This window comes from Rhineura floridana, chromosome 3 (assembly GCF_030035675.1).
Source record: "Rhineura floridana isolate rRhiFlo1 chromosome 3, rRhiFlo1.hap2, whole genome shotgun sequence".
In the NCBI taxonomy this organism is placed as follows: domain Eukaryota; kingdom Metazoa; phylum Chordata; class Lepidosauria; order Squamata; family Rhineuridae; genus Rhineura; species Rhineura floridana.
This window is the reverse complement of record NC_084482.1, coordinates 228,643,664-228,671,285: the sequence shown is the minus strand read 5'-3', so window position 1 is coordinate 228,671,285 and position 27,622 is coordinate 228,643,664. Positions and strand designations below refer to the sequence as shown.

Here is a 27,622-nt window from a genome sequence, read left to right as displayed (position 1 = left end):
ATGAGCCCTAAGTCCCACTCCGGAGGCTGCAAGATGATGGGGGGCTCCTATGCATTGGACTTGGGGGTCCTCCTTGGGGCAGCAGTGCTGGCGGTGCTGGTCTCCTCCCCAGAGGTGCTGGGTGTGGAGGAGCCTCCAGGTGAGCAGACATCCCAGGCTGGGGGAAGTAAGAGGGAAGTCCTTCCAGAGTGCCTCATCATCAATGGGGCAGCAGCAAAGGGGGCTCCTGATGGGGCAAGCAGGGGAGACAGGAGAAGGGGAGCAACTTATTTTGGACATATCATGAGAAGACCTGATTCACTAGAAAAGACAATAATGCTGGGAAAAACAGAAGGGAGCAGAAAAAGAGGAAGGCCAAACAAGCGATGGATTGATTCCATAAAGGAAGCCACAGACCTGAACTTACAAGATCTTAACAGGCGGGTTCACGATAGATGCACTTGGAGGTCACTGAAGGCACATGACTCACACATAGAAATGGCTGCTCAGGCTTTTGGGGGGTGGGAAGGAGACTTTATTTCTTTATTTATTACAATTATCCCACGTCTCAGGATACCAGTAACACTTAATTCCATTTTTCAAAACCCACAATATAAACATCTTTTTAAAAAGGCATCAGGACAGCTGATGGTGGATAGCCCTGGGTTTTATAGGGGGGGAGTGCAATTGAAGCAGGCCCTGAGGGGGTCTTCACCAGCCTCCCTCTCTGTTTCTGCAGAATTATTATTATTATTATTATTATTATTATTATTATCCCTTCTTTCATTGCCAGGGTTAATCCCGACACAGCGAGGAAGCTCACTGGGCGACCTTGGGCCAGTCACTGGCTCTCAGCCTCAGAGGGAGGCAATGGTAAATCCCCTCTGAACACCGCTTGCCATGAAAACCCTATTCATGGGATCCCCAGAAGTCGGGATCACTTGAAGGCAGTCCATTTCCAGTTTTTCATCTGTCAAACAGAAACATTCACGAAAAGAAACAGAAAAATAACCCTTCACGCTGCCCCCTCCTCCGCAAGCCCTTCTAGAGTAGCCTCTCCGGATCTTAAAAAGAGGGCAGAGCATAGCCCTCCCATCCCCCCAAGTGGCTCGCGCTTTTGCCAGCCAGAGCAAAGATGCTCCTGGGGCGACGGAGAACTTCTGTCCCGGGGGTGGTGGGCTCCCCTAAGGAGCAGTTTAGCAAATGCAGGGGAGGGGAGCCGTCCTCCGCCTCACCGGGGTCACAGAAAGTGATTAGGATTCCCAGCCCTCCCTTCCGTCAGGTAGTCAGGATGACTCACAGTGGAGCATTTATTCACACGCAGAAAAATAAAACTAAGGAACACGTCAGAATGAGCCAAGCACACAACCCCTCCTCGCAAATCTCGGAAGAGCAGAAAGATCTTAAATAAATCTCAATTTTGCCCCTTCACTTTACAAGTGCGTGAACGGGACATTCTCGGGACTCCCCTGCTTGGCGACCGATGACGTTGTCTCGGATCGGAACCCCATTGGACGGGAGGGGAGGGGTGGGGCTTGGGCAGGAGTTCTCATGGAGTTGAGCAGAGTAAGTCCCACTCCGGAGGCTGCGAGATGATGGGGGGCTCCTGCGCATTGGACTTGGGGGTCCTCCTTGGGGCAGCAGTGCTGGTGGTGCTGGTCTCCTCCCCGAAGGTGCTGGGCATGGAGGAGCCTCCAGGTGAGCAGAGATCCCAGGTTGGGGGAAGTAAGAGGGAAGTCCTTCCAGAGTGCCCCATCATCAATGGGGCAGCAGCAAAGGGGGGTCCTGATGGGGCTAGCAGGGGAGACGGGAGAAGTGGGGCAACTTACTTTGGACACATCATGAGAAGACCTGATTCACTAGAGAAGACAATAATGCTGGGAAAAATAGAAGGGAGCAGAAAAAGAGGAAGGCCGAACAAGAGATGGGTTGATTCCATAAAGGAAGCCAGATATCTGAACTGAAGGCACATGACACACACTCAGAAACGGCTGCTCAGGCTTTTGGGGGGTGGGAAGGAGACTTTATTTCTTTATTTATTACAATTATCCCGCCTCTCAGGATACCAGTAACACTTAATTCCATTTTTCAAAACCCACAATATAAACATCTTTTTAAAAAGGCATCAGGACAGCTGACGGTGGATAGCCCTGAGTTTTATGGGGGGGGGAGTGCAATTGAGGCTGGCCCTGAGGGGGTCTTCACCAGCCTCCCTCTCTGTTTCTGCAGAATTATTATTATTATTATCATCATCATCATCATCATCATCATCATCCCTTCTTTCATTGCCAGGTGATCCAAGGGTGAATAAAACTGTCAGTAACTATTATTAACTATCCCTGGGTGGGACCTCAAAGGTCATCTAGTTCAACTCCGAGTCATGGTGATGAATCCATGGGGGGGGCATCCAGCCCCACTTAAAAACATCTACAGGAAGGGGAGACATCACCTTCTGAAGCGCTCTGCACTATCCCTGTAGAGTAGGATCATGATCCTTGAAACAGCCTTGGCTCCCTCCAAAGAATCCTGGGGAGACCTCACTCCCCTCCAGCCAATATATATTTCTACAGGAATGCACCCCCTTTCCACCCAGGAGCTCGAGGTGATGTGCATGGGTCTCCCCCTCCCTATTTTATCATCACAAGGGTCCTGTGAGGTAGGCGAAGCTGAGGGGCGGTGACAGGCCCTGAAGACTGCCCAGTGAGCTTCGCATGGCTGAACGTGGAGGGGATTTGAACCCCGCTCTGCCAGGTTCCAGTGCAGCACTCTAACCACTAGGCCACACAGTGGGGGGCACGGGAGTGCAGGGCTATTTTCTGAAAACTAGTATGCAAAACAAGAGCAGAGTCAGAAAGGGCTGGAAGACCCTTTTGCGGAGGGGGAGAGAAAGACACTCTTCCCCCCACCCCCATAGCTGCCCCCGAGTCCCGGGATGCTCTCAGTCTCAGGGGGGCTGAGGGGTCCTGGGGGTCACTTGTGCCCTGCAGGCATTTTCCTCCCCCGCCCCTTTCCTCTGCCTCTGGGAGGGCATTAAAGGCGGGTCGGGGCAGCTGCTCCCGCTTGAGGAAGGTGGGGGGGAGAAGAAAAGGCCTTGGAAAAGGGGAAGGGGCAAGTGTGCAATTCCATGCCCCCCTCGCCATTCCTTTCCCAGGTGGAAGGTGAAGGGGGTGGGGGGCACCCTCTCTCTCTCTCTCTCTCTCTCTCTCTCTCTCTCAGGACAACGGCCCCTGGGGCAGGAAGGAGCCCCCTCTCCTGGCCTGACGCTCCCCCCTCTTCTCCCCCTCATCTATAAGTTTGATATTTACTCAGAAGTAATTTCTTTAGAGTGACACATTCATGGTCAAACCATGATTTAGAGTTGGGAGAAGAAGTCCCAAGCCTTCTGGTAATTTGTGGAGTTAGGAGTTGGCGAATAGAGGTGACGAGTTTCTGGCAGAGCTCAAGGGCTACGTCTGGGTACTGCGCTGTTAGTATAGATTCACGCAGGCAAAAAGCTTCCTGAGACTGGAGAAATTTTAGCATGGTGTCACCCAGTTTCGGGGACCATTTCATACGTAGAAATCCGTGTTCTACCAGCGAATTCAGCATAGGCTCGCACTCCAAATGGTCTGCTTGAACTCCGAGCATGAGAGACAGAAACAGTGGTAAATGATCACTGTCACCTCTCACCCCCACCTCGCAATAGAACACTCTGTTGAAAAATGTATAAGAAACTATGAAATAGTCCATAGTGGAAGCCCCCAAGTTGGATACTAATGTAAATTCGCCCCTGGTGTCACCCTTTGTGGATCCATTCAGGATCACTAAATCAAGGGAATTGGTCATCTGCATTAGGCGTAACCCAGTGAGATTACACTTCTGGTCCTTGGATTGTCTCAGGGGGAGAGGGTGCTCCAATACTATATTTCGCGGAAGGAGCTGGGAATGCGAATACAGCTTTTCATCACTAGCGCCAGTCCTAGCATTAAGGTGTCCGGCTATTAAGGCCGGGGCTTCTGGATAGTCACTCAGGAGTTTACTAATAAACCCCTCCAGCTTTTTCCAGGCATCTTCAACCTCAGCCGTCTTGTAAGAGGAGGAATGTACACATTAATTAACAACAAGGTAAGACAAGAAAATTTAAGTAATGAAGCCAGCGCTGTGTTATCCGGGTCCCCGATTCTTGTGATGGAAGTATCAAGTTTGGTTGTAACTAGGATGGATAAATCCCCTTTTGGGCGGCCACCCACAATACTAGGGGCCGCTACAAGCGAATGCACCACAAAGTCAGTCAAGGAAAGTTCATCTCTGAGCCAAGTTTCTTGAAGGAAAATGATATCATGTCCCTGTATGAAATCCAGGAATTCCGAGTCCCAGGCCTTGTTTGTCCAGCCAGCCACATTCCAGGACAACACATGTGTTTGGTCAGACCTCTGGGGTGTTTTGCTGAGTGAGGATCGAGGGGCAGACATAGTCAATCCATCTCTTCAATTTTGTCGAGTATATCTGATGGATCCCTCAGCACACAACAATTTACAGAAGAGGCGCAGATGGACGAAGGTTGAACAGAAGGTGCCAAGGCGCTATCAGTGTGAGCTGGGGACTGCACTCGTGGGGTCCAAACACTGTACAGCCAACCAGTCAAAAGGTTTCGGCTCAGAATTTACATAATCATGGTAGGCTGAGAGATGTTGTAGGCCCTCCTTTGTCATGATTGAAGATGGTTGAGGGGAAGGTAATAAATTCGTTCCTTCTGTCGGCTGTGTTACAATTATTTCAGGGCTTAGCACTTCCTGGCCCGGCAGGATAATGGACTGAAGTTTAGAGGGGGTGTAATGTTTCCAAGCTGGGCAGCTGTATTGATGTGTTCTCAAAACCCTTTTTTTGTGCTCCAGTGAGTTCTCGGTTGGTACAGTGTTCAATGCAATCCTAGGGTCAAACACTGGCCAGGAGGAAGCATTCTGCCTAACTTCACAGTTGTGACTAAACAAGTTCATAAGAGTATCTTGAAAAGCCGCCAAGCGGAGTAGAATTTCACGTTGTTCCTGTTCAGGTAGTGATCCAAAGCTATTTATAAGTAAAACTTCCTCAGGGCAATAGTTCCCAGTGGCAGAATCCGTCACATTCTGAGCAGAATTCGCCCAAACTGCATTATTCACTGTGCGTGTTATCCCTGGAATAACTGACTCCGGGCTGTCAGTTGTTAGATTTGGGGGAGGGCTAGGACAAGTAACAAAGGTTCCAATAGGAACTTTCTCCTTCATCGTAATTGAGGGTGCAAAGCATTTCTCCAGGCTATATAAGATCAAGGGAAGAGGGGGGGCATAGTTTTTAAAGTATCTTTTAACCCCAATGCCTCTATTTTGGATCTCCACCTTATGGGAATAAACTAGCTTCATGGCAGAGGTAGAGGTAAAAGACACCAAGGCTCGAGCCGTTATTGAATTATAGAAGAGATATTCAATCTTCTCAATGGAATCAAGATCCAGGGAGGACTGGACAGTGGCAGGTAAAAGTTTCAATAGATGGTTTTTACGGTTCCTCTGTGACAACCAGCCACGTAGTTTAGGATAGTTGAAAAATACTAAGAGCCGGTCCTCTAAAAGAAGGCGCCACTTCACTTTCTCTGTGGGTATTAGCTCGGAGTTCTCTGAGTTCTTGCTAGCCTCAACTCCAGTTGGGGAGACAACACCCCTAGTTAATGGATTCGGATTTGTCAGGTGCTCCGGGGGGACTGATGCTATCTCGTCTAAGCATATAGCTTCAACGCTTCGCATCGTGGAGGTCTGTCTTCTTAAATTTAGTTTTATTCCTATTATTTTTAGTTACTTGTCGTACTGTGGCTGATGTTACTTGTCCATTCTCTTTTGAGTCCAATACCTTGAAAAGTTTTTTGAAATTCATTTTAGGTCCCTTCCTGGAGTTACCAGGCGCTTTGATGTCGTTGTTGTTTTCCCCTTTGGTTCGTTTGTCTCTTAGTTTCAGTCTTGATGTTCTTCCATTTAAGGACCTTTTTTAAGGAGATCATGGCTTTTTTTTACACTTTGTATGGGAATGGTGAGAACTTGCTAGGCTGGGGCTCCTTACATCCGACAGTTGTATTTCACATGCCAGGTTTTCCGTTGAAGGGTGAAGATCTCGCGGGGAACTAGAATCCCTGTTAATCCCAAGCTTGGATTCCAACTCTGGGTTAAACACATCACTGGCAGGAGACTGAAGGGATCCTCCCAAGCATGGCTGAGCAGTAGCCATTAGTAGTGACAGATGTGTCATACATTTGACGAGTAGATTCTTGATTTGCATCAAATCATCCATCCAGTTTAAAAACAAATTTTTGATTAGCTCGAGCTGCGCGTTAAGGAGTTTGGCCACCATATCAGGCTCAGAGTCCTCGTAAAGAACCCCTGTATGCTTTGAGGATTGATTAAGTGAGGGCAGGGGGGACTGAGCTGAGGGAAGAGTGCTGTTATCCATATTATTTACTTTCACATTCTCTACAGGGCAGGATAAATAGGTATTCACAAAGTTCCCACATAATTGTGGCTGGGCAAGTTGAGACTCCTGCCTAGAGTCTGTGGTTGTATGGTTCTTCTGCCAAGGCGCACTCACCTGCCCTCATAGCATCCCCAATCAGGGGATCCATTGGGCAGTATGGACCCAAGGACCAATCTAAACAAATTCCATTTTCTTCTATCGGCCTCACATCCAAGAGGTTCGTATCAAGCCGGGCATTCTGCCTTACACCATAGAAGTCTGTAATCTTGCATTGATCATGTCTTTTGCTAACTGTTGGGATATCCTCCTGTACAGGAGCCAGTCCAAGTTGTTTATATCCCTCCCTAGTAAGTACCATCACATTTGGTGGTGAGAGGATCCTAGAGAGTTGCTGGTTGGGAACCCAAGAGTTAATTAAAATAGCTCAAGCCTGCCACTTTAAGTCTGCTGATCCTGTTGATGCGACACAATAGATTACGTTCAGCTTTCCGTGGCCTTTATCATTAACAGGTTTTAAAGTTCAGAATATAAATATAAGGGTAAATTCCAATTCTTTTGCCAACTGGGAACAACTTGGGGCAAACTTACGGGCCAGCCCACACTCAGTCAGGATAATACAAAGATGATCAAAGAGCCTAAATAGCCAAAACAAATAGGGACTCTACTGCAGTTAGTGGGGTTTGCTTATCAAAAAGCACTCTGTTCAGGAACATCAAAGCTTGGGAGTCTTTTACATTCTTGGGCTCATCGCCAGACAGATATGAGCTGTTTTAAGCATCAACTGGGTGGCTGGGGCAAGGATAATATAAAGGGTAAGGTTGTTTCTTACGATCAAACTGAGGAGCTCCAAAAGTACATCTTGTTAGGTGGCCATCTTTCCTCCAACCACCATCTGCCCTGATTGGCAGCAGCTCTCCAAGATTCCAGGCAGGGGGTCTTTCCCAGAAATGTTGGCAATCGAACCTGGGCCCTTCTGCATCCAAAGAGGTACTCTTCTAATGAGCTTCGTTTCATTCCCCAAATGGTGAGCCCCCATTCAAAAGAGCCACCACCTGTCCACTGCTGAAGTGTAGCCAGGGGGTGGAAGGTAGTGAGTAGCCTCGATGTCAAAGCAGGGGCAGAGAAAGGGCAGGCCTTGGCCTTGTTGGAGGCAGGTGTCCGTGGGGGCCATTACTGGCCCTGGGCTCACAGCCCCCCAAAAGTCTGGTGCTAGCCCTAGACCAACCCCTCTCATACCATCAGAGGAGCCTGGCTGCTGGGTCAGGCCAAGAGCCCAGCATCGTGCCCTCAGTGGCCAACCAGAGGCCCCACTGGGAAGCCTGAAAGCAGGCCTCGAGGGCAACAGCAACACTCACCCCCAAATGACATTCCCAGCAACTGGTATTCAGAGACATTTCCTGCCTCCAACAGCGGAGGGAGCAACAGAGCCATCGTGGTCAGCAGCCATTGAGCCTCTAGAAACGTGTGCAACCCGCTTTGAAAGCCATCCAAGTTGGCAGGCATAGAATCATAGAATAGTAGAGTTGGAAGGGGCCTATAAGGCCATCAAGTCCAACCCTCTTTGACATCCCAAAGTGCAGCCGCTGTACCCACCTGCCCCATGCAATGCAGCTTACTCTGCACCAGGACAGCCCCCCCCAAAAAAATCTGGAGGTTGCAAGAAAACCAGGAAATGGAAGCAGTGGAGTTTGGGCTCTGTTTTGCATGACATTGGATCGGAGTTGATTCCACGGAGAAGCCCTCAGGTTCTTCAAAGGGGTGGAGCCTGGGAGTTTATTCCCCCCTCCTCTGTCCCGCTTTCCCCACCTTCTTTGCAAAGGAAACTGACCAGGCCGGAACAGGGAGGTGCAACGACCATCCAGAGACTCAGAAAAGCAGAGGAAGACATGCAGCCTTCCGGTCCTCATTCGGAGGCTTGAACTGGTTTCATTGCCATCATACCTCTTTATCCCCCCTCCTTGTGTTTCTTTGGACTGGCACCCTTCCACATTGCTGCTCTCGTTTGGGAACCGGAAGTGTTTTGGAGTCTAAGGACCACCCTACCCCTTTGGCCCATTAACCGTTAGAGTTCCGTTGACCTTTTCCTCCACTGGAGGAGCCGCTCACTCTCACATTCGTCACTCAGTTTGAGAGCAAATCTAGCTCGAGGGAGTGTGAAGGAGCCAGCCTGTGAGATGGCACGGTGGGTGCTGAGGGAAGAGGGCAGTCACCGTGCTCGCTCCTGATCTCTCTCTCTCCTCCATTGTTGCACCTGCCACTTCCCAGCAGTGGTGCCTAGGGTGGGTGGGCAGCTCGTGGTATCACCCCCGTCTTGTGGTGTCACCCGGTGTGGCCCGCACCCACCACACCACCCTAGTGACGCACCTGGGCAAAGGCCCACCTAGTCCAGCATCCTGTTCTCAGGGTAGCCAACAAAACACACACACACACACACACTTAAAAAAAACTAGGAATGCAAAATCTCTATACATCTCTCATATCTAAAAGCCACACATGCACATTTCTACCTGCAGTTTCAAACCTAAATACAACACACCAATGACTGCTAGGACTTAAAAATTCTGTTATGCACCTTGTTAAGCAATTCCTCACAACATTGTCAAAAATGTTATCAAACATGGTGTCCAGTGGGTCAAGGTCAGATTCTGGTGGATTTGCGGCGTGGGTCTGGTAAGAAAAACAATTCTTGTTGGCAACACATATCCGCCTCCCCTATAAAGCTCAACCAGCTCCTGTAGGGGTTGGGTGCTATTAATGCATCTGGTGAGTGTCCCTGGGCCTTTGGGCTTCAACTGTGCAGCAGCCCAACCTGGTCCAGGGCAGCACCTGGGAAGAAGCAGAGAGGGGAGTGAACTGGCTCCCCAAGGCACAGGAAGCTGAATGAGATCCCTTACTAACTCAGCCCAGGCAATGGGGAGCTGGAATATTGTGTGTGCATGCGTGCCTGGGGGGCATTGCTTTCCTAGTTGGTTAAAAAGTTGAACAAGATATCCTTTCATTCCTTTCAGTCTGGTTCCATTTCAAAATGGTTTTGAAAAGTATAACGTGGCTGGAGCCTTAGCTGCAACAGTTTTAGACCTCCACCCAATGGTGCAAATGATTTTTTTTCATAATAGGGTTTTATTAAAGAACAACTCTTTACACTTTACATATACCAACCTTTCCATTTAAAACATTACAACATAATTCACCTTACGTCGTAGTAGCCCTATACATTATATGTTTCATGTTTTAACAACCCCCTTCAAAATATAAACTACCCTCCTCCCTCCTACCCTCAATCCCCCTGAGAAGGGCAGAACTAATGACATGATTCACCATTCCATGAAAAGGAAGAGTTCTTAGCTTAACCATATAGGTTTTGCTGCGGCCGACAAATGTCCTTGTAAATCATGTTCTGAGACATATGTAATAAAGTTCCACCATATAGCATTGAAGTTGTCTGTCTTTTCCAATCCTCGAGAGAGGTGAAGTGAACAAGCAATGTTCCCTAGTAAGGCAATCTTCCATACATTGTTTATCCATGCCAATATGCTCAAGTCTTTTAATTCTTTCCATCTTTGAACCACAGTCTGACGTGCCGCCACAAGCAGTAAAGATATCAATTCTTTAAATTTAATTTTCACATTCTGACCTTCAAATATGGATAATAGAAATTACTCAGCAGAACATACCAACTTTCCCCCTGTAATTTTGAGAAGTTCTCTGTGGACTTCCCCCCCCCCAAAATCTGAATTCGGGGGCAGGTGCACCAGAGATGAAAATATGTACCATTTTCCTGACAGGCAGGATTCATTACAGATCTAAATGGAGCAATCTGAACTGGAGTTCTGTACCATCTATGATGTATTTTTCACTCATTTCTTTAAAATTAGCGGAGACCGACTTAAATGATTTCGACATCCATAATGCCTCCCACTTTCTATCCTCTATTAATATTTTAATATCATCCTCCCATTTGTTTGGGAAAAAGAGAAGGTCCTGTCTGAGTATCCACTAAGATTTTATTTAAAAGCTTTCTATCCCCTTCTTGTCAAACCCTGATTCAGGACCACCATTTCAAATTGTGCAAGTGACCTTGTAGCATCTCATTTAAGATTAGCATCCTGAAGAAAGTGTACCATTTGTTTTTCTCGTAACCAATTTAGATTCCAGTCTGGGATATCTTTTATTCCATAATATCCACTTGTTTCCCATTGCTTAATTTCACCCTGCAGGGTGCTGTCAGTCAAACCAGGATATGAATTTATCGGGATCAATGGTGAGAACATAGGGGCAAATTTAGACCGCCATCTCTGCCACACAAGAAACGCCAGCGAGTAAAAGGGTTCTTTATCTGAGCTATTACTGATTTCCTGTGGGGCAGAAAAGGAAATCCCAATAAGTGTCTATTAGCCAACATCTTTTCTTCAAACAATATCCAACTTTTATTTGATTTAATAATCATAAAGGCCAATTGCTGAAGCTGGAATGCCTCATAATACGTTTGCAGGTACAGCAGCCCCAAGCCTTCTCCATCTGATTTCCTGTAAAATACTTTCATTGCTATTCTAGGATTTATTTATTTTTTGAAACACAAATGAGTTTAAAATCTTTTGCCATTTCCGAAAGACATCCTGATGGGGAGTGACAGGGGGAGTTTGAAATGAGTATAAAAATCTAGGTATGATTTTCATTTGAAGAGCCGCAATTCTCCCTAAGATTGATAAGTTTAATTTACTCCATTCATTAATATCTCTTTTCAGATTCCTAATTAATGATTAATAATTCGGTTAAAACAACTCAGAGAGTTTCCTGAGAATCTGAATCCCCAGGTATTTAAATGATGTCCTGCACATGCGTAATTTAAAAAAATTACAGACTTTCAGTTGAATCTTAGGATGACATCTATGGAACATAATAGTAGATTTTTCAAAATTCACCTTTAATCCTGGTATTTGTGTGAAGGTATCCAATTCCCTTTTAAGTGCTACCATGGAGTCCTGAAGTGTGCCCAACATCAATATCATATCATCTGCATACATATTGATAAGGTGTTCCTCGTCCTCTTCCCAGTATCCAGTTATATTCGGATTTGCACATAATCTATCCACCAAAGGTTCCAGGGAGAGGGCGAAGAGCAACAGTGACAATGGGCAGCCCTGTTTTGTTCCTCTTCCTATACAAATCGGTGAAGCATTGATATTACTCGTATGAACAATTGCTTCGTTTTCAGAATATAATGTGGTAACTGCCGCAATACTTCTTTTCCTAATTCAAAGCGGTGTAAGACATGTAATAAATATGGCCATTCCAAACAATCAAACCCTTTAAAAACATCTAATGATAACAAAGCAAGGGGATGATCATGTTGTACAGAGTGATAGGCCACATTTAAAACTCTGCGCATACGGTCTGAAATATGCCTTCCAGGTATAAAACCTGTTTGGTCTAAATGGACGATATGCAAAGCTATTCTGTTTAACCTAAAGGCCTGAATGGACGTAAAAAAATTCTGATTGTGGTTCAAGACGGTTGTCGGACAATATGCTTCCACTTGGGTGCTCTTTCCCTGGGTTGGGTATTACATTTTTTCGTCATTCATGCCATGTGTTTGGTATTTGACCCTTAGTCCAAATTGCATTAAATAATCGAACAAAATTGGGGATCAAGGTATCTCTAAAACATTTTTATGAAATATACTCCCAAACCCATTGGGTCCTGGTGCTCTATTAGTTTTAAGATGATTTATTGCTCTTTTGAGCTCTTCTGCAGAGATAGGAGAGTTGAAGGGGGACAGCTGATCAGGGTTTAATTTTTTTTAACAAATCCTGGTCAATAATCCATTATACAGTATCTTAATGGATTTGTAGAGTGATATAATTCTTTGTAAAAATTTAATCTTAAATTAATCTTTTCCCAGTCACATGTCACTTTGCCTGATTTGTTTGTTAAAGAATATATTTTTATTTAAATTTTGTTTCTTTTTCATGCATTTGATAATAGTTTAGAATGTTTATTCCCTGCTTCATAATACCGTTGTCAAACACACAGTGAAGAAATTGTAATTTTATTAATTTCCAAGGCTTCAAGTTCTTTACGTTGGATCTCTAATATATGCAAGATCCTTCTAGAACCCCTTTGTTTATAACGCTGTTCCAGACTCAATATATCTTTTAATAATTGAGACCTAATAGGATCTGCCATTTGTCTTCTCCTTTGCTTCTTCTGCTATGCATACTCCTCTGATGTTGCTTTCGTAGGATCCCAAACTGTGGTAAGTGCTATCTCTGGAGTTATGTTGACTTCAAAATGTTCCTTTAATGCCGTTATATTTTGAACTGAGTCTTGAGAGGCCATTAAATTTGGATTTAACCTCCAGATTGGATGAGCGGGAGTGAATTGCAAACGTCAAACTACCACTTCAACCACTGAATGGTGTCACACTGTCCTTGGTATTATGTCTGCTGACCACAAATGTGAGAGCAGGGGGCAGATATTAATACATGATTCAGCCGGGAAAGAGATTTATACCTTGAAGAAAAATATGAATCATCACTGATCCCCGGGTTGGCTTGTCTTCTGGCATCAGACAAATCAAATCGTGTTAATAGTTGTAATAATTGATTTCTCTCTCTTACAGGCCCTCTCTGCCCCCTTGTGGATAGATGTATATTTGCATCGCAGACCATGTTCAAATCTCCCCCTGTAATAACACTGGCTTCTTTTGCAAATTTGGTTAATTTTTAAAGAATTCTACATAAAAAAGAGAATGGGTGTGTATTTGGAGCATACAGTGATGCCACTGTGAATAACCTCCCCTCCAACAATCCTCTAGCAAAAATACATCTTCCATCTGGGTTTCTACAGATAGCTTGTAACTGAAAATCCACAGAGCTTGCCAATATTGAGAGTGGGAAGACTGCTTCGTCACAAATTGCTGACCAAGATATGAATGGAAAAGCAGTCTATTATTACAACCAGTTTTACATGTTTCCTGTAAAAAGATTACAGATGATCCCTGAGCATTTAAGTGCTCAGAGACCCTCCATCTCTTCAGTGGCATCATTAGGGTTGGTGTCACCCGGTGCGGTAACTCATGGTGTCACCCCCATGGACCTCCTCCTGTACAAGTTATGATAGCATTCTTCAAGTAATTGAAAGGTGGGCTGGGATCTCTTCTCGGTCGTCCCAGAGTGCAGGACACAGAATAATGGGCTCAAGTTGCAGGAAGCCAGATTCCGACTTATAAGGCCCTCCCAACTCTCTGCCATCCTATGATTCTATGAAATTTACACCTTGGAAAGGGGACAGTTCCAAAAACATCCATTTCGTAAACAAAAGTCACAACTCATGTGCTAGAATTAAACGATTTCTGACATACACTTTCATCCATTTTGGAAAGACAGGCTGTTCCCTGCAACAGGACAGGGGAGGTCTGTGGTTCTCCGGATGTTGCCAGACCCCCAACTCCCATCAGCCGCAGGCAGCATGGCCAATGGTCAGAGAGGGCCCAAATCCATCCCTGCCCAACGGCAAAGCGCCTCGGGCCCCCTTGGAAATATTCCTGGACTCCAACCCCTATTAGCCTCAGCAAGCACAACTCATGGCCAGGGATGATGGGAGGTTCCCCATAGCAGTCCCAAGGTTTAGATGCAGTCAGTTTCCTTGCAATTTCCACCCATTGCCTCTACTCCTGTCCTCTTGAGTGACAAACATGCTCCATCTTCTACATCACAGCCCTTGAAGACAACTGTCACATCTCCCTCTAACAGTCTCTTCTCCAGGCTACACATATTGAGATATTTCCATTGTGTCTCAACAGTTGCAAATAAGAGCAGGCCAGGTAGCTTTTTCAGTTAGTTGTCAATCCTGGCTAAGGTTGAGGATTAGTTCTGCATTCTAGTGTTTCTCAAACTACTCCTCGTCTCTGGAAAGCCATACCTGAAATGCTCTTCTGATTTACAATATATGTCAGTCAAGAGATTTAGCAAGCTAGTCTTAATCATCATTTTCTGAAACATTTTCACAGAGAGGAATAAAACAGCAACAGGCAATTGGCAAGTTCTTTGCCACTGGATGACAGAATCTGGAAAAATGTCCAAGTCATTAATTACATGTGGGAAAATGAAATAAATGGGGAGGGGAGGTGAATCTTAATCCTGTGGAATTGTTGCAACAAGAGCTGTTAAACAGAATGTAAATAGTCCTTCATCAAATTAAAATCACAAACTGGCAATCATAGTCCTTCATCAAATTAAAATCACAAACTGGCAATCATAGTCCTTCATCGAATTAAAGTCATAAACTGGCAATCATAGGGCTGTTGAAAAAATTAGATCTAACAGGAAAAGATTTACTTCATCTGTCTTTTCCCGAACCCCTTTCCAAATTCTTCTGCCACCAACTTGCATTGTTGTTGTTCAGTCATCGCACATGGAAATGCACTTCAGAAGAGTGAGATGTTTTATTAAGCAGTCTGAGCTCATGTGTATTAAAATCAATGTTGCTTCCAGCATAGACAGGAAGACCCTAGTTTTATTCCCCAAGTGGAGAAGAATGTAGGGGTCCTGGCCCACCACTCTAACCGCTACCCCACACCGTCTCTGTGCATCCTGCAGTCCACATCCCTTAGCTACCCCACTCTTATCTAGGATGAGACAGGTACCCCTCTCTTCTCGCCCCTTGCTTTTGTCCTCACCTTCGGCACACCACATTCCAGCAGAGCTCCCTGTCCAGCTAAGCTCCCTCCTAACAACCCCTTGACTCATAGACCGCCTTTCTACCAGATGCACACCAGGCGGTTTGGAATTTTAAAAATACACTAAAAATGAACTATTTTTAAGAACACCAGAGAGGACTTTCTAGGGCCTTTGGTTCTGAAGAGCTAATTAGTGTGATGCACCTTTGCTGTCTCTATGATCTGGTAAACTCCCTTGGGAAATGTTTATACCAACTGTGAAAATGAAAGCCAGGGAGCTGGCAACAAAATGTTGCAGTGTGAAGTGCTTCTCTTCCGGATGCTCCATTCCATCCCCTTTTCCCTGCCCCAACCCTGTTCTGCAGCCAATGAGCACCCACAGTCCTCCTTGGGCTGGTGGGTGGGTAGGTGGGAACCTCTTTAAATCACCCACCCCAAAAATATGTTTGTACTTCTCCAAACTTTGGGGTTTCCCTGAGCCTGCGAATATCTCCCTGTTGCGTGAGGATGGTGCAGCACTCACCTCTGAGCACCGGAAACAGAGGGAGCCACAAATATGGAGGCAGAGATGTCCGTATTAAGAGTGATAGATTCATCTTCACCTGAATGCACAGTATTAAGTATCCATGGTTTCAAACTCGGGCACTCAACTTGGCTTGGTGACCTTGGGTCGGTTAGTCCCTCAGTCACTCTTTTTGTCTCTCAGGCTAACCTACTTTGTGGGGTTGTTGCAAGGATAAAATGGGGGGGAGCCGTTGGGAGAGAAGAGCCTCATGCGTGTGATCCTGAGCTGCTTGGAAAGGAGAGTGCGATGCAACCTGCAATAAATAAAATGAACTGGTCACCTTGGGCTTCCCCCCTCAGAGCCACAGGGCTGCGGGATCCTACACACTCCCTCCCATAGAACTCAACCCGACTGCATATTAGACAGGCGCCATCTCTTGTTATCTTTTCGGCACCAACTGAAGACCTTCCTATTTCAACAAGCCTTTTGAATAGAGACTTTATGCCAGTCTGTCTCTGTGTTGGAATGGCCGTTTAAGATGCTTTTAGAGCTTTTCTCTTTTTTAAAAAAGGATGTTTATTTTAATGTGTTTTTTAAGTCTGTTTTTAAGATGTGGTAGAGCCTTTTCAGTGTTTTGTTTGCCGCCCTGGGCTCCTCCTTCTGGGAGGAACATAATGCATAAATAAATAAATATGGAATCGCGCTGTAAGGAGAAGCACCAGCAGTAGCCTCAATTTAGGCTACTTGTATACTTTCCCCCGCCCCATATAAAACGAACTGCTTTAAGAGATGATCCAGCGCCTGTCCCCCTATCTCCACACCTTCAAAATAAAAAGGACGTTTAGGGAGTGAGAGGGGGATATTTAGGGTAGGGGAGAAAGCTGCGTCACCCGCCCCCCTCCTCGCTAAATCCCCCATCTCTGCCATGCGGCAAGAAGATGGGGAGGGGGCCGTTGGAAGTCCTGCCTGGGGGCAGGAAAGACCAGGATGACTGTTGACTACGCTGTGTGTGAGAGGCGATGAGGGGCGGTAGGCGGGCGGGTGGCCGGCAGGGCACATGTGTAGAAGAAAGCGGCTCCTCTCGGCGAACTCTCTCCTTCGCCCTCACACACGCCCTCCGCCCGCTCTCTCCGCCAGCTTGAGCGCCTCACCGGAGGAAGCCCTGGAGGGGAGGGCTGCAAAGACGGTCGGTGGGCATGAGAAGAAAAGCCATTCCCGGCACGTGGCGGCGGCTGTCCCACCGAGCTGAGGGGACAGGAAGCGGCATGGCTTCTCCCTTTTGGCTCTGGAAGGCGCCGCCACCGAGGGAGGTCTGCTAGCCCGCTTCAGCCGAGCAAGGACCGGAGCGCCTGGAGGGGCATGCAGCCGGAGAAGCAGGCCTGGGAATGCTGGCGAGCCTCCCTCGCCCTGCCGACGCTGCTCCTGCCTGCCTGCCTCCGAGGAGGAGTTGGCTGCTCTTCGAAGCCGACCCGGAGTGCTTCTTGGCTCCTTTGCCGGACAACAGAGCCCTGCCCCGTGACAGGGCGGGTGGCTCTGGGTGTCACCACCCTTATGGTGTCACCCGGGTGCGGTGCACACTCCCCGCACCCGCGTAGTGACGCCACTGTCAGGGTGCGTTCAGCTGACGTGTAGCAAAGACTGTTGGGAAGGTGTTTCCTCCAGATGGCGGCCGAGTGATCGCCTCTAGCAGGAGGAATCTAAGCATGCAGCCAGCACAACCAATTTCCTCTTGCTACCCCACCAGGGGGACAAGATTCAACTAACACTTCTCTGAGACTTGCCTGGAGTAGCCCAGGTAGCAAGCAAAGATGATACTTCCAGATCACGTGGAGGGCTATAAAAAGGCAAGAAATCCAAGGCATTTCACCAGTGCTTGTTAGCCTGGTCAAAGATACTGCTGTTGCAGGTCTGAGGTTCATCTCACATATTGGGTGAGCCAATTCAGTTTTTTCTGGATATAAAAAAGTACTGATACAGAAATGTAACTTATTTGATTCTGACTCGTTGCGATAGTAGTAGTAGTAGTATTGTTTATTACGGTCGTCAACCAATAAGAATGAATAAGAACATACAGACTATAAAAGTGGACTTACAATCGGTTAAAGTTATTTTCTAAAAGTTAGATAAAATCATTTACCGTGAACATTGACCAAGTAGAATTATGTGTATGTTATGCATAAATTATATATCATGCAAGCAAATTAGAAATAAAAATAAGTTGAAATTATTATCTAACCTGATAAATCAAAGTTATTTACTCAGAGCAGTAGACAATTACTTAAAAATTTATACATACATATTATGAAACACATCATGAAACATAGGGTAAAACCAAACATGATACAAAGCATTTAAGTACACTGGGTTAAACCTTTCCTGATGGAAATGCTTATGGCACAGTATTTGGCTACTATCTCTGTAATATGGGTAAATTGGCCATCAAGAAGATATTTGATATAAAAATCCTCAGTTCTACCTGGGAGGTGGATAAGTAGGGGCTTGATCAATGAGCTTCTAATTTCTTGGTAAAAAGAACAGTGGAAAAAACATGATTAAGTGTTTCAACCACCTTCGCATTACAAGGGCACAGCCGTTCATTATATGGTGTTTTATTATATCTGCCCAACAATATCGCGTTTGGTAGGCAGTTGAGCCTTGCCCACATGAAAGCCTTCCTATGCTTCGGTAGGGATAAATTAGCAAGATAATGCATTGGGTATTGGGGATTAGAGTTGAATAGGTGTTTATTAACAAGGACCAGATGTTGTTGAAGATCTAAATCTTTTACACGTTGTAAGATTTGTATTTTCGCTTTTGAAAAACCCAATGTTAGAATTGCAGGAATAGAAAACCCCAAGGAGGTTATTTTGGTAATGAGCATCTCTTTCCAAAAGGAATGAAATCTATCTTGCAAAATATGAGGGGCAATTCCATTAGGATTGAATAATAGATTCAGCCAAGTACTGATCCTCAAGGCCCAAATTCGTGCTTCTAAAGAGGATAGTCCCGCTTCCATACATAGGATGAAGCTGGGGACACACGAAGGGACAGCAAAAATAGACCAAAGAAACATATTTTGTACTGCTTCTAATTGGGTGAAGTTTGTGTAGGTTGCGACTTGTGAACCGTAAAGTAACTGGGGAATTATTTTGGCTTTGAAAACTCTAATGGCTGGAATAGGGAGCTGACCACCTTTATTAAAATAAAATGATAATAGGGCTTTCGTCGTTTTTTTAGCGTTTAAAATAACTGACTTCATGTGTAAAGCCCAAGAGCCACTTGATTGAAAAATAATGCCAAGATATTTAACTGCTTTAACCTGTTCTATAAGGTGACCATTAATTTTCCAAACATGTTTTATTCTTTTGTTGGTGAAAATCAGTATCTTGGTTTTATCGTGATTGATTGTTAGTGATTCTTCAGAGCAAAAAGTGGCTACCCCAGTCAACAGTCTCCTCAAACCTACCGAAGTTCTTGAGATTAACAGAATGTCATCAGCATAAAGTAGAATAGGTCTTGAAATATCAGCTAATTTAGGGGAGTGTGAAACAACAGAATGGATCTGGTACACTACAGAATTTATATAAATGTTAAACAATAATGGGGCCAAGATGCAACCCTGTTTGACCCCCTTATAGGTGGGAATGGGGTTAGTCAGCTGACCCGAGTGGTTGCAACGAACACGTAAATAGGTATTCTGATATAGGCCCCGTATTAAGGTCAATAGACGTATGTCAATATTGGTAGTAGCTAATTTGGACCAGAGACTTTCCCTCGAGATTGTATCGAAGGCTGTCTTCAAATCAATGAAGGCAGTGAACAAAGCACTCCCAGTTGTTCTTTTTTGTTTATCTACCAAATGCTGAAGTACCAGGGCATGATCCAGCGTTGAGCGACCCACTCGAAATCCTGCTTGTTCCGGGGCTAATACTTCGTGCTGTTCAGCCCAATCACTTAGTTTGCCATATAAGTGAGCAGAATATAGTTTGCTGACAATATTCAGCAAACTTATGGGTCTGAAGTTAGAAGGATCGTGCAACGGGCCTTTTTTATGTATTGGGAAAACTATAGCAGTTCCCCAGTCACTGGGTATTACCATTGATTGATCGATATGCGTAAAAAAAGCCGCTAACAAGGGGGCCCACCATTGAACATTCGTTTTAAACGTCTCCGGTAGAATGTTATCAACACCTGGGGCCTTGTTAGTCTTTAATTTAGATAGAAGTTCAAGGATCTCATTGGTAGTAACCGGTTCCCATTGAGGGATATCAGTTGGCAGGTCATTAGAGACTGGTAAAGTTACGTTGTTATTATATAATTTATAAAAATAGCTCTCCCACACTCGAGGATGGACATAACAGCCCATGTAGTGGGGTTTTGGCCAGTTCTTTGAGACGATATCCCAAAACAATTTAGGGTTTTTCAGACGCGAGACATATAACAGGCGATGCCAAGATTCATGTTGGTTCAGTTTCTTCTTTTGCTTAAGTAGATGTTTATATATATATTTTTGTTACAATACGCTTGGAGCGTTTCAAAATTACGAGACATCTTATAAGCCTTGAATTTAAATATTAAGGATTTTTTCTTTTCTACGCATTCCTTATCAAACCAAGGTTTAGAAGTAAAAGTGCTGCTATGGGATTTATATATAGAATTCGTTGATAATATAGTCTAATATCATATATATTTGATAAAAACAGTGATAAGAAGCTAAAGGCGTAGAGGATGCGAGAATCTGATCTCTTAATAAAACCATATCGGGGTCAAGGAGTCTATCATTTAACTGTTTCTCAAGTGTTGGGATCCATTTAACCCTTCTAGGAAGAAAATCGTAGGCTGATTCTGCAAACGTCTGAGACTCAATAAATAAAGGCGAGTTCCAAACAATGTTCAATTCAATAGGAGAATGGTCACTTTCAGGTCTTTCGATACATTTAAAGAGGGTAATAGAATGGTATAATTCACGGGAAACAATTCCGATATCGATCACTGAAGTCCCCCTGTTAGATAGGAAGGTAAATTCTCCTTCCATATCACCAATAGTTCTCCCATTGAGTAAAATTAAATTTAATCTAATTATCATGTTCATTAGGCAAAATCCAGCATGGGTTATGCCTAGATCTTTTGATTGTCTGAGGGAAAAGTCATTGGTATCGTCTATGGAGGGGGGCACCTGGTGAAATTTAGCGAATAAAACCTCATCTGATGGACCCATTCTGGCATTAAAATCTAGTATAACTAGCATCGCGTCTGGGTAAAGAAAAAATAAATTCAATAAGTATTTTTCTAGCCTAGTTATCATTGTGGAACCCGATATTTTGTCTTTGAAAGGAGGTAGATAGACATTAACCAGAAGTAAAGAACGGAGCGAAGATCTTATAATTACGGCTACTGCAAGTTTGGGTAGTGGGTTAACTGGTAAAATAGAGACCTGTAGGGCTGTTGAGATGAATAAGGAGATGCCACCTTTGGGTCGTCCGCCTTTTGCACTAGGAGTCGCCATCAACTGGTAAGCTGAAAATCCATCTAGGCCAAAATCAGTCGTCATCCAAGTTTCTTGGAGAGCTATAATGTGATGTTGTTTTAAAAAGAAAAGGCAGGCAGGATCAGTAGTAACATTTTTCCAACCCGCAATGTTCCAAGAAAGAAACTTCAGATTGGAAACGGGTGGATTCGTTTCTTTTCAGATAGTTTCGGATGGGACCTCGACTGGATATGTGTTGGAGAATATGGCTCGGGAAAGAACTGAAGAACCTGAAGGTGTAAAATGGGAATCGGAAGATTTATGTGCATTCAGATTTTGAGGTATTGTGTTATTAAGATTTGGCGGCAAAATTGGTTCACTAGTCGAGGCAGTGGGTACTATAATTTCAGAATCCACTATAACATTAGGCGGGTTACTGGGAACCTTCTCATTTTCACATCTCCGAGGCTTCAAGGCTAAACCTAGGTTGGCTATTTTGACATCAATATCATTCTGATCATTCTCCGGGAGCCTAGAGTAAGTTTCAAGGAGAGCAAGTTCTTCAGGAAGAAATGAGTCAGCAACCGTTGTACCCTTGTAAATAAGAGCTTGAGCGCCGGAAGGTTCCTCAGATGTTCCATAAATCGGGTTTAAATCCAGCAATGAGTTTGGATGGCTAGTAGTTCTAATGGGCTTTGTCAGGATCCTCGATTTTGAAGAAGGAGAATGATTCACATAGTTATTATAATAGTTCATCAAGTTCAACGGCTCAGCTGCATTATCAAAAACCTTCTTAACAGTGAGATTTAGAGGAAATAAAAAGGATTTGAGATCAAAAAGTAGTTTAGCTTTTTCCGATTCATGAAAAGTTATTAAAGCAGTAGCTTTGGTATAATTATAAAATAAATATTCGATGTTGGCTATGTCCATAGCATAAAAGGCTCTTGGAGTGAAATCAGACAGCATTTTTATTAAATGAAGTCTCCTTTCCTGTTGTGACACCAAACCTTTAGGTTTCGGATAGTTAAGTATGGCCAGTTTAGATTTGTTCAGAATCAATTTCCAAGGACTTAATTTGATCTTAGGAGAAACATAATAGTTATCATCCTTTTCCAGTCGTTAGCCAGCTCCTTCAAGGATTTTCAAGAATGGAGGAAGAATAATTAGGGTCTTTAGGATCGCACTCGGTATCTTGTTGAAGCTGAACAACCGGAGGGCTCATGGCGGAGATGGGTATGGTGGAAATTATTTTCTTACGTTTTTTAGATTTCCGTTTTCTTTTTGGCTTAAGCTTGTTTGAAGTAGTTTTAGAAGACTCCAGTATCGTAAACAATTTGCCAAAGTTCATACGGCATTTATTCCGCACCCTCACAGTTTTCTGGTTTTTATTCTTTTTGTTTAGCTTTAGAGGAGGTTTCTTCGTATGCGTCTGCTTAACAGCCGGTGGAGGGGGTTCCAGATGCATGTGATGCTTTCCGTACTCAGGCGACTTGATAATATTAGATACCTCATTATGTTGAACCGAATTAAGTTGACCTGCTAGCTTTACAATAAGAGTTGTAAGAGTTGTCAACAAAGAGTTGGATTCAGCCACAAAATTAGATATTTGATTCATGGACTGAGTCATTGCTTGACACCAGGTATCATGTTTCATGATAATGCTGAGATTTGGAGAAGCTAGGTTTTTGAGGTCTTTATATATTGGCCTACTGGACAGTAGGAAAAAAAGTGGAAGGCATCAAATAAAAAGAACAGTAAAAAGGTGCAAACCAAGAATGCCAAAGATGAAAAATTTATAAAAATATATTTATTGTAAATCCTTAGTAAGCTGCCCAACGCGTTTCAGCCAAACATAGGCTTTCATCAAATTTGTTTGACTGATGCAGGACTGTAAATTTACCTCTTTGGCGCATATTGAGTTTTGAGCTATTATAATCCCCTGATGAAAGCCCATGTTTGGCTGAAACGCATTGGGCACCTTACTAAGGATTTACAATAAATATATTTTTATAAATTTTTCATCTTTGGCATTCTTGGTTTGCACCTTTTTACTGTTCTTTCTACTGGACTGTAGCCAACTATTATCCTTGGCGTAACAGGATGATGATTCAAGAGGTGGCATCGAACTATGATCGGATAAGTTTAATAGATCATCGTCTGCCATTGCTTCGGCCAGTTCATACGCCAAATCAGGTTGAGTCTCACAATGAGTTTGTGGAACCATAGAATGGAACTTAGGTAGAGTCCAATCGTTAGTATCAAAAATGTTCTCCGCTTGGTCAGGAACTTCTGGAGTACTTTGATTAAGGACCAATGAGGGCGTTCTGTCCTCATGTTGAAAATAGCTGGTTATTTTGGACTGTTTTACTCTATTGGGAAGAGTTGTAAAATCATGTGACAGCGGGAGTCCAAGATCCTTACAATTAGTAAAAACCATTGAAAAATTTAAAAAGCTTAAAAAAAAAAAATCAGGTTCCTCCAGTAGCAGACTATAAAACGATTTATAAAAAGTGGTAAGTTAAAAATATTGAAAAAAAGACTAAAGCAATGTATGTCTCTTTAAATACACTAACGTCCTTGAGCTTGCAGTTTGCAGCTCCCAAATGAGTAGATGGCTAAATCACAATAAAACATTTGTGGAACATGAAAACAGGGTCAAATAAAATACATTTGTTTCGCCATTGGAAGCTACTGTTAATTCGATAACAGAGAAATGTTTTACGGGTGTTTAAAGGAGAAAAAACAGATATTGCTTCATCCGGGCTTGGTAGCTTGTGAATACAGTAAATAAAAAGTTGATAAACCGTCAGACTAGCCAGTTTACCCAGGAAGATGTTTATGCTGCTTCAAGGACAGTTTGGTGATAAAATTGTAGCTGGAGAAATAGTTAAATGAGAAAATTGTCAGCAAGGGACGCAGCTACTAAAAAAACTCACCCGTCATCATTGCATGGCTGACCGGAAGTCCTCATTGCGATATATAAGTTATCTGATTCACAAATATCGCAATATAACTTGTATGATTCTGATTTATATGGTAAGGCCAACTATATACATTTAGCTTAAACTGTTTAAGAAATAAATGTTTGAACTACTCCACTGTTTACACCCCAATATTTTTCCTGGTATCTCCCAAGTCCCAAGGATCCTTGAGAGGGATCTCCAACCAGTAGCCTGCCTATTGATATGACTGCTGTCCCTAAACATGCAAGCTTAGATGAGCATGTCGGATGTATAAGGAATCTGAACAGCCTCAGGGCAAAAGGCAAAACATGAGGACCCTCGATCCTGTGCATTCAAAAAGGCTGTCCAGGCAGTTTCCCCCGCACCCCCTGGTAGCCCCCCAGATCTTCACCCCACACAACTACTAAGTCCCCTTTTAAACTTCCCAACCCCATTTCTGAAGCCGCTGCTCTCTTCTGTTCAGAAAAGAAGCCTCCCCCAATTCCATCTTCGACCACAGCAGCCTCTTTCCTTGCCCTTTCCTGCCACCTACCAACAGAACAGACTTCTCAATAGGTGCAGGGAGAAGAGGAGGGGAAGTGAGAGCACCCCCAAGAGGCTGAGTGTTTCACTACAGCATGACAACAATTTAATATGTCTATTATAGAGAGGGAAAAATATTTCAAGACAACACTTCGGCTTTGGCTCTAACAGCAGTGTACAAGTAAACAACAGACAATACAATACAGTAATCATACAAGTGGCCACAGCAGACAGTTAAAAACCACAGCAAACAGAAAGACTTAAGCCCCTCCCTCAGCAGTCTTCTGCTTGAAACTGAAGCCTCCTCCACATGGCTGAAGTGTGTGTGTGTGTGTTTGTGTGTAGATATTTTAAAAATTCCAGAAAAGCTATAGACAAGTAAGCATCACATATTATCTGACTCTTAGTCTGGCCACCAAGGGAAGCTGGGGCATGATAATTCCTTCTGCCTCCCCCCAAAAAAATATCTTACAGAGAACAAACAGGTTGGTTATGGTGTTAGGAGGGAAGGATTCACTGAGTGTCTACTGGGGATGATGGATGGAAGATGCTCTCACTATTCCTCCCTCCCTCCCTCCCTCCCTTGAAGTCTGCAGGTCTACCCCTCTGTCAGTCTCTGAAGCCCCCTCACAAATATTCTCTCTCTCTCCCCCTCCAACAGTCCAGCCCAAGGTGAAGATCACACCCACAGAGGATGACTCCTCATCGCACAACACTTTGCTGATTTGCACCATGGCCGGCTTTTTCCCTCCAAAGATCGAGATCAAGTGGTTCAGGAACGGGAAGGAGGAGACCAGAGTGTGGACCACAGACGTCACCCGGAATGGGGACTGGACCTTCCAGATCCAGGTGATGCTGGAGGCGCAGCCAGAACGCGGAGACATCTATGCCTGTCAGGTGGACCACACCAGCTTTGAGGGCCCCATCACCATGCAGTGGGGTAGGACAGCCCTGATCCATCTTCCTTATCTCCTGGAGTGGAGGCAGACTCTTTTGGAAGGGGGCATTCCTGGGCCAAGGCCTCCATGGGGGTTAAGGATGCTCCCCTTGTGGTCTGATCCCAGGCCTGCCTTTCCTCAGTCAAGGCTCTCTTTCCTTTCTTTCTCCAGACCCACAGTCGGACTCCGCCAAGAGCAAGATGTGGACGGGGATTGTGGGGATGGTGCTGGGGCTGGTCTTTGTGGCAACCGGACTCACCCTCTACCTGAAGAAGAAGAAAGGTGATGAGGGAGGTGGGGGGCTGATGGGGGGTCCTGAATCTGGGGGGAACTGGGCTTGGCTCTAGACTCCCCTCCTGTCCTTGCTCCTTCTCCACTCCTAGGAGGTCCCTCTTGGTGTCTAAGACGTGAGCAGAGTTTAGCCTAAACAGAGTCAGAATCACGTCCTGCATCTCTTGACACTCGTTCAGTCCTTTTATACTTGGGAATAACAGAACGCTCCTTCCGGTTCTGGATGCCTTTCTCTCTCAGGGTCCTTGTGCTGAACTCTTCAGGTCCATTTTCCTGCCCACTTGACCAAAAATCTCACTGCAGCAGCTAACCAATGCTCCCTCCGTGCAGAGCGAAGGGCCGTTGTGTTACCCATGGCTGGTCCAAAGGGTGCAGGTGAAGGGAAATGGGAGGGATCCGTGTGATTGTGGGCATTGGGTGGGGGTGGGGAAATGAGAGGGCAAGATGTCTCCCGCTCTAGTTTTTGTCATTTGGGGAGACATGGTTCTATCCTGCACACCCTCCACATCACGGATGGTCTCCATTTCTTCCTCTTTCACGCTCTGTAACAGGACGGAAGTGGGAGAGCTTTATTTTGTACACAACAGTTGTCCCTTGAGGGTGTTGTTTTGATCTGGGGTGGGGAGGGTGTTCTCGGGGGCGGGGGCTATTCCATCCTGACTGAGTCTTTCTCTCCTCCCCCCCCAGGGCGATCCATCCCTCAGCCTGCAGGTAACTTTTCTCTCGGCTCTTCCCCCCTCACCCTCCCTCCCTTTCCCCAGCTCCTGGGGGGGGGGCTTTGCTTTTTCACCCACAGACTCTAGATGGGGCAGGAGGGGGCTTCAATTGAAAAACCAATCCCCCCACACACATACTCCATTTTTGCCTCCTGGAAGTGGGTCTGCAGGAGAGTTTCCCACCCCGGAGGGTGTCGGGCAGAGCTCCTTCGCAGGGGCCAGTGCAGAGTCCAGGGCGGGTATTCGGCCCTCTGGGGAAGGCAGGTTTCCTGCCCCGTTTGAGGTCCATCTGGAGGACCTTCTTCTGACCCCTTTCTCTTCTGGGGAGCCAGTCAAGGACCCCCAATCCACCTCCCTGAGCAGATCAGTGCCTCACCCAACACTCCACCCATCTAGCCTCACTCAAGGTGGATTAGAGAAAGGGGCAACCAATGTGGCCCCCTCCGCCCCATAGCTGTTGTAAGCTACAACATGGCCAGTGGGGATAGATGATGGGAGTTGTAGTCCAGCAAGAGCAAGAGGGCACCAGGTTGGATGTCACTGAATTAAGCTGTTTTTCGTCTTGTGCAGTACTGATATTCTTTTAAGCTCCCTAGTTTTTCTTCTTTGATTTGGACAGACTCCATATTTTACAATAAATAAGCAAACTACTCTTTTGTTGCTCCAGGAGTTGTTTTGGGAAAAGGGGATCACGGCAAGGATCTTGACCCCCTCCCTGCCCCCCTCACGCACACTCAGCCTCTTGACATTCTCTTTTGGCCCCACATCTGAGGGTTGCCCCAAAGCCCGGCAGGGATTGTCCTCCCTCCTCACCCCACAATTGATTAGTATCTCTCTCTCCTTGGCCTCCAATGCTCATCAGCTAGACTTCGCTGCTCCGTGGGGATCCCCTGATGTAGCACCTCCCCCCCACAAGCTGCATAGGGCTTTGTACACCAAAACTAGAAACTTGAACTAGGCCTGGTAGCAAACGGGCAGCCAATGCAGTTTTCAGCAGCAGGGTGACATGTAGGTGATACCCTGCCCCAGTGAGCAGTCTCGCTGCCCCATTTTGCACCAGCTGCAACTTCCGGACCAACCTCAAGGG

At 45.2% G+C, this 27,622-nt stretch overlaps 1 protein-coding gene across 1 annotated transcript; it reads left to right on the top strand.

The window, feature by feature from the left end:
- Positions 1-26,417, top strand: LOC133379101 (SMH class II histocompatibility antigen, beta-1 chain-like). The gene is made up of 5 exons (XM_061613711.1): positions 1-139; positions 1,621-1,677; positions 25,252-25,530; positions 25,700-25,822; positions 26,371-26,417. Exons 1-5 carry the CDS (start codon positions 1-3, stop codon positions 26,415-26,417), a joined length of 645 nt encoding a protein of 214 aa, XP_061469695.1.
- The last annotated feature ends 1,205 nt before the right edge of the window (positions 26,418-27,622 follow it).

What these genes read in the sequence shown, in the direction of transcription:
- LOC133379101 (XM_061613711.1), top strand. Translation starts at nt 1, where the DNA reads ATGAGCCCTAAGTCCCACTCCGGAGGCTGCAAGATGATGGGGGGCTCC. An exon ending in GGGTGTGGAGGAGCCTCCAG is followed by an intron (nt 140 to 1,620) that starts GTGAGCAGACAT and finishes TCCTTGGGGCAG; the next exon opens with CAGTGCTGGTGGTGCTGGTC. An exon ending in CCCCATCACCATGCAGTGGG is followed by an intron (nt 25,531 to 25,699) that starts GTAGGACAGCCC and finishes TTCTTTCTCCAG; the next exon opens with ACCCACAGTCGGACTCCGCC.